Source organism: Thunnus thynnus, chromosome 9 (genome assembly GCF_963924715.1).
Source record: "Thunnus thynnus chromosome 9, fThuThy2.1, whole genome shotgun sequence".
Classification (NCBI taxonomy): domain Eukaryota; kingdom Metazoa; phylum Chordata; class Actinopteri; order Scombriformes; family Scombridae; genus Thunnus; species Thunnus thynnus.
Window position 1 is genome coordinate 31015844 of NC_089525.1, and position 7722 is coordinate 31023565.

The window sequence follows — 7722 nt, forward strand, 5'->3', positions numbered from 1 at the left end:
AAACTATTTTACTTTGATAGTGAAAGCTAGCTTGACAATTAGCAGCTAACCAGGTAGTGGACGTTTCTGGAGGATTTCACAGGAGTTACAACACTTGCAAGTCAGTCAGAGGCAAAAGTCCACAGCTGGTCTTACAACCAGGTTACGCCACATCACTCCAAAAATGACCGTGAGTTGTTACCACCGATATTTTACTTGTAAAGTCTAGCTTTAGCACGTAACGCTAGTTGAGATAGCATTCAGTCTCCGCATTGACAAGTAGCATATCCAAGATAAGCTAAGTTAGCTATAAAACTTGCTGTAACGTTAAATAAGTTGGCTAATTTTAAAGTTCTAATGTAAAACTAAAAGCAAGAGACCATGTAGCAGCAAAATCGACTAACTTGATCGGGCAACAGCACTTAAAGTTAGCTGAAAGAACTTGGTTTAGCATGACTCTACTGTGTCTGCTCACCTGGACTCTGTATGGTATTATTTTATTACTCATCACATCTCTATATCTCAGATTCATGTTTGATAATCTGTATATACTGTTAATATATGTATACACATTGTTTAAATTATTCAGGTATCAATATTAAGTAAACTCAATTCTACAGTCATGCACCTTACTACCTGAGCAATATCCACCTGTGTATACTCAGTATATTATAGTTAGTTATATATCTAGTCTCTATTCTATTTTTAGTTATTCTATTTATTATTTTTATATTTGAGTTAGTGTATTTAGTTATTGTATATAATTTGAATTGCATATGTTTCTTTTAACTACCTCATTTTGTATTGTGATTTATGTCAAGTGGCTGCTGTAACACTTTAATTTCATTTGGGATTAATAAAGTACTTTTATCTATCTAAGATAAGATATTATACAATTTGTTGACCCAGTGGGAAGTTTGCCTTGGAGGTCACAGTGTATAAAATCACAACAAAACAACAACAAATTCATTCATCCATCAATTTCACATGACATTGTTTCTGATATTCACAAATCATGTTCTAGCTAACCACGACTGATTTCACAGAATATGATCTTTAGTTATTGATGACGTCAGTGTTACAGCTTGAGTGTTGATGTGATGAATTTATTGATACGTATGATACATGAGTGAATCATTATCCCCATAAAACGCAGAGTCAGGTAGGTGTCACATAACAGGACGTGATTGTCTCTTAACAGAAGCACGAGTTTGAGGTGGCGATGACATGTGAAGGATGCTCAGGTGCTGTCACCAGAGTGCTCAACAAGCTAGGAGGTGAGACTGACACCCCATCAAACTACACAATTTGACAAATGTGATGTTTTTAAAGTCATGAGTGTCCTCTCTGCACTAGACCTGGCATCAAACTACCAGCAGCATGCAAGTCAGTGAAGTTTAATTTACATCCAGCAGTGTTTTAGCCTGTTTATTCTATGCAGGGTCACAGCAGGTGGGAGGCAGGGTACACCCACAGGACTACTAGGATTACATAAATATATTAATATCAGCTTCCAGGTTTTGTCTGTTTATGAAACTACTGGATATCAACCAGCCAAGCCATCCACTTAAACTGAGATTTGTGTTCCCGTTTGACTACATAATAGCTGCTACATAACATCACTCTGTAACACCTGCAGTGAAATTATACCACACATTTTTATATATTTATTCTGTTTTATCTTGTCCTAAAACCTACAGATACAAACACTCACCGAGCACTTTATTAGGAACACTCGTATGAACAGATCAGCTCTTCAGATGCACGTACGAGTGATGGCATTCATCAGTTTGGGAACTTTTTTTTTTTGTAAATGAAACTCACTGTCAACTGGAGCAGAACACGGAGCCTTATATGGCAGTTTTATGGGGCGTGGATTATGCTAATGATCTCCATCTCATGAACGTGCACCTCCTCATGAACAGGCGGCATTCATCAGGCTGAAATGAGCGATTTATGACAAGTTCAGGCAGTTAAGAGTAGTTTGCTGAATCCAACTCGGAGCGCTTTTATGAGCAAACCTCACAGAAAGAATAAGATTTTAGGATAAAAATACAATAAAATATTCTTGCATGTGATCCAATGTCAACAAACCTGAAAATATACACCATTAAGCTTTATAAAAGTAGAATTTACTGCAGAGCTGTTGTATTGGATTGCATTAGATCGCACAGGTGTTCCTAATAAAGTGTCAGGTGAGTGTATATGAAGTGACATCTCTGTGTGTCATTGCTGTAGATAAATAACACTCCGTCTTGTCACAGAGAACACACATAACAAATGAAAGCACAGTTCAAAAGTGTTCACAGGATGATTGCATCACACTCATCCCATGACTTCTTGGCTCTGAATGTTGAGTCAGCCAACAAGTCACCTGATGCTGTGGCTTTTTTTTTTTTTTTTAAATTATATTTGGCTTAGTCATTAAACTGTTGAGTGCCTTAGTGACACTTCTGCTTTTCTAGCAGCGCAACAGTCAGACTGCTGACATTCTCAGTGAGGAAACATCTTCCTTCAGATCCTCTTAAACCGTCAGAGGTCATCTATTTGTAAATTTAAACAATTATTAAGCGATGAAGTGGAAAGTTTTACATTATTAGAGCACTGCAGTCAGATATAACACTCCCTCTTACCAAAAAATTAGACTTCCTTCTGGTGAATCTTGTCCTTCTGCAATCCATCGTATTTCATGTGCAGTCATGCGAGGCTCCGTGCCATCTTTCCCTCGAATTAAACAAAGCGCCTCTTTGTCGTCCGTCTCTCAGATGTGAAGTTCGAGATCGACCTGCCTAAGAAACTGGTTTGGATCGAGTCCGACAAAGACGTGGACGTTCTCATGGAGACGCTGAAGAAATGCGGCAAGGAAGTCAAGTACAACGGCACCAAATGAAGGAGTCTGCTTCTGCTCGTGTAGAACAGGTGACACGATGGTGACACAGTGTTAAAGTCCTTTTTTTTTTTTTCTTCCCAGTTGAGATTTATGTTTATTTCCCTCCAGATTTATGTGTATGACACCATAAGCTCTCTTATCTTTTAGAAACATTGTTGCTTGATTCAGATTCAAGTCGGAAGGAGATGCGTTGAAACAAAAATCTAAAAAATAACAATAAAATAAGGAAAAAAACTGCCCTTTATTGATCTCTCTGCAGCAGTAAATGTAATATAAGTTCACATAATAGTCCTGCAAGTAATAAGCATTTTTGTTATCAAATAATCTGTCATAAATTTGCAAATGGGACGGGTTGGTTTATGTTTTCCATTTTTGTGTTTTCTGTCTTTCATTTCTTTAGGAAATAATCGCTGCTGATGCAAATTGAAGATTTATACTGGATTTAGAGTTCTTAACCTGTCTGGAAGAGTCTGATGGACCCTAAGTGAACCCCCACCACCACCACCACTACCACTACCACTACCACCCCCCCACCGCCTCCTCTCTTACATGTCTACTTAAACGCTCACACGCACAACAAAAAACCCCTCTTGGATGCAGATCTTGTATCAGTGTTGTGGGATTCATGAGGCCATGAGGAAGTATGTTTTGGAGAATAACAACAAACCCAAAGATTACGATGTTAGCACTTTTTGTCTGTGAAAAATGCCTCAATTATATGCGGCGCTGTATCTCTAATTTGTTTGTTTTTGTTCCATGTGAAACAGGAAGATGTGATTAAGTTATGATGGTGTTGTTTCTCCTCCAACATGCCTCCATTCAGCATGATGATTTGTTGAATAGTAGGATGTTTTTAAATTGTGAAAATCACAGCCTTCTCATATCTTTGTCATTTTATTTGGATTTTGCATTCATGTGTATTTATCTCATCGTTAATTCAGGAGGGGATGAAGCAGGACTGAGCAGTATTTCCATGAATGTTTTTAAATATAAATGACAGCTGTAAAATCAAAAAGACATGAAACCTGATTATAAGCGTGGTCGCCATTGTCACATACTGTCATAATAAGTTTCCACCATAAAACCTCAGAAATGGGACACAAGCTCTTTAAGGACGTTCCCTGAATTATTGACTCAGTATTATTATATTTTTGTTTGGATTTGACATCATTAAAATTCATCCTCAGAAGCTCCGTGTATGAATACGCCTGTAGATCTGCTCCAAGGGGGGGAAATACCGTCCTTCTCTCTTCCCTTCAGGGACCACATGCTGGACATTAATTTCTTCCTCTTCGCTTCCTTAGAGTTTACACTACAATAATCGACTAACCCCACAGGGCAAGATTAATCATGTTGAGATGAACTAATGTACATCTTTGTTTTCTTAAAGCCTTTGTAGTAATTCACTTTGTTTTTTTTTGTTACTTTGGGGAAAAGACAGTCACTTTCTCCTTTCTGTCATGATATGCTGTATAGACCCAGAGGAAATAAAATCACTTCTGACTCAATACGTCACAGTTTACTGTTTTATTGCTTTATTTAGATGGTATTTTATAGGAGTATTACCTCCTCTGATCAAAGCAAGCTTGATTTTTGTAGAATTATTAAAAACAACAATAGTTTAAAAGGGAATTAAACAATGATAATGGAGTTAAAATTGTACATTGTAGGAGAACACAAGTTTCTCTGAATGATTTACATATCTTGTTCCTTTAGAGTTAATAAACTTAACATTATGGTGCAACACAAACTATCTGTTGTATATTCTGTGGCGACAATAAATAGTCACCTTTTCCCCGTGCAAAAGAGTGTAGCCTCTCTGTTACACTGAATTAACTCACTACGCTTAAGTCACTTTAGAGACTCTTGCAGCAGCGAGCACATCCTGCTGGTGAAAAAGGTGCATAGTGTGCACGTCCAACCCCTGTTTGGTACAGGTGCAGGACAAAAAACAGCTATGAGGGAAAAGACAGTGTCCAGACTGTAATTTGCAAGCTCCCAAGTGTTGATATATATTAATAACATCCAACATCCTGCTGGTGAACATTAAAAAATAAATGTGGGCTTTAGGGCCTTTGTGGCATTAGAAGTAAAATAGACACAACCAGCAGTTTTACAGACAGTGTCATCCCAAGAAAAGGTTTTATTTTTTGTTCAGTCATTTTAGTCTTCATGTTTGTGTTTTAAGAAGCAGTAGGTATGATTTTCACTGTGATAGAATTAATGTTAACATATAAATATGTTAATATGCTAACATCATGATGTTAGCATGCTAACAAGCTTACACACTGACATCCTAAACATTAGCATGAGCAACGTGAGCCCATTAAAATGCAAATGATCACATAGTAAATTTTATAACATGCTAAATGTTGCATATTAAGATTTAGTAGTTGTTAACATGCAACTCTCGGTACATTAACATGCTCATATGGGTGAAAGTTGAGCCAAGTCTGAAGATGTAGAGCTGAGCCTGACAAGCTGAGTCAACGTCCTAATGTCACCTTGTCACTTTGGGGGATCTTGGGCCTTTTCAACAAGTATGTCAGACCACACTTTGACTCCGGGCTGATTACAGTTCATAGTGTGTGTAATGACAATTACAGAATCAGGAATGTCAACAATCACTGAATGTGAGGGACAGATTAATGTTGTAGACTGAGAGAATGCATAAAAATCTGACATGCTAATCTTTCCGTTGAAGCCTCGTGAGGCGTTCTAGTAAAGCTGTTTGTTCCCAGACGTTCAGGCATATGTTGGTCCAGATAAGAATATCTAAACCACCATCACTTGTTAAAACGTTTCATAGGAGTATTACCTACCTGATCGAAGGAAACTTGATTTTTGTAAAATTTACAACAAAAAAAAAAAAAAAGTTATAAAAAAAAAGCAATCCTGTAACATCTGTTTTAAAAGTGAATTGAACAATGAAAACTGGGTTAAACACCTGATCAAGTGGTGATATACTGCTGATCATTTTGGGTGAATGAAAGCAAAATATTGTGATACTTTATGGATCCTCATCAAGAAATTGTCAGATTCATTTCAGTGCACATTGTGTTGAGAATTTGTCTTTGTTTTCATTTATTCCTCTGAAAAAACTACATTTCTATACAGCTCCATTGTTGAGATCTGCTGCTGCACAGCACACACACACTACCCAATATAATGCTGCCCTTAAATCAGATATACTATTATACTTCTGTCTATAAACTCATTATTGCAGTATTCATCTCTTTACCATATTATGTCCAGCTGGTTGGTTTGAGAGTCTCTGCTAACCAAAAGGTACAACTGTCACTGTTTGAGCCCCACACTGAACCCTCCCTGTTTAATGTGTTTAGGTTGCATAATGACTTGATGCTTCTACCACTGGGAGGCGCTCAGTGATCAAGATGTGCACACTTTCTTGAGCGTTGTTAAAAAATAAAGCTTGTCTCTTCTTGAAGTTGTAACTCTTTTTTTTTCTGTGCAGAGCTCAAGGACAGTTAGTTTTTTTCCCAGCGTAGTCGGCACAGTTGGAAGGGGATTAAATATTTACTAGTTTGTCTTATCAGTGATCCTCATAAAACCAAATAGTGATGTGAATCAGAAGCACATGGTCCAGATTGCCACTGCCTGTGTGATTTCTCTCAGCAGAAAGAAAACTTTTGGAAATTCAGTAGAGAAAATTCCAACTTGACTTTGCTGAAAACCTCAAGAGTTAAATCATCATCATCTCAGACGTCATCCAGCTGGTAGATTCACTTATGAAATGCAAAAGTACTGAACTTTCTCTGGTCAAATGAGGCTGAATTTCAGCATTGAGGGCTCAGTGAGACAGATGGGTGTTTCAGTTCTGTGCCATGCATCGTATGGCCCAGATATTTCTGCACAATCAGACACTTATAACACTTTATTTATCCTCCAGGGAGGAAATTATATTTTACAGCAGTACAAAAAAGAGACCACAGAGGTAGGTAGGAACTGGATACCTGAGCAAAGTGACACAGTTAATATACATGATAACAGATAATGTAGTATAACGCGAATTCAAAGCTGCAACATGTAACTTTTTGTCAATAAAAATAAAAATGTCTGTTCATCAGGCTGCTATCACAGACAGATTCACAGCTGGTTCGACCTGTGAACTGTCCCCGTGGATGATGCCCAGCAGGACGGTCACCAGCGAGGCGTAGAAGAGGGTGGCGCAGCAAATGTAGAAGGTCCAGCCGAGGTGCTTCAGCTGCTCAGGCTCCTGCTGTTCGATGGTTACCAAGAAGGCAATCAGTGCGCTGGCACAGAGAGCAACTGCAGAGGAGGAGAGGATGAAGATTACATGAAATGTCCTCATTACATGCTGTAACTCCAGGATGGAGATTTGTCAAATCCATAGTGCTCAGTGCTCAGAGGCCACCAGTAGAACACGTTTCATTACATGCAAGTAAATGAAAGCACCATGATATCCTTCTGACAAATGGGATATTATCTAGATACTGTATTCTACCTTAAAAACAGGCAGAAATAAGCTTTCACTTTTAACTTTGTACCAATTGTCTATGTTTTCTCTATTGTTTCATAAGTAACAAAATAGCCTACCTCAACATAAGTTTACATTATGTAAGAAACTTAACGCTGACATATCAGACATCAGTGTGCTTAAATGCACCAATGGGGAGAGTTTTCAAATCAATCCATATATATATGTGTGTGTATGTATTTAATTCAAAATACAAATGAGTCATAATTACATCATAATCACTCTTACTGGTTTGTAGAGCAAAGAACTAACGTAGTGTCTAAAAAATATATTTTTAATAATCATTTTAATAATAAATCCATGCAGTTTTCAGGCACAATTACAATAAATACAA

At 37.6% G+C, this 7722-nt stretch overlaps 1 protein-coding gene across 2 annotated transcripts; it reads left to right on the forward strand.

Moving 5' to 3' along the window:
- On the forward strand, positions 1 to 4377 carry atox1 (antioxidant 1 copper chaperone). Of its 2 annotated transcripts, XM_067600038.1 has the most exons (4): positions 7 to 169; positions 1181 to 1256; positions 2745 to 2898; positions 3270 to 4377. In XM_067600038.1, exons 1-3 carry the CDS (start codon positions 164 to 166, stop codon positions 2867 to 2869), a joined length of 207 nt encoding a protein of 68 aa, XP_067456139.1. In that variant the 5' UTR covers positions 7 to 163; the 3' UTR covers positions 2870 to 2898; positions 3270 to 4377. The 2 variants fall into 2 exon arrangements, with proteins under 2 accessions (XP_067456140.1, XP_067456139.1); XM_067600039.1 differs by lacking the exon at positions 3270 to 4377 and having other exon boundaries at positions 1 to 169; positions 2745 to 2899.
- The last annotated feature ends 3345 nt before the right edge of the window (positions 4378 to 7722 follow it).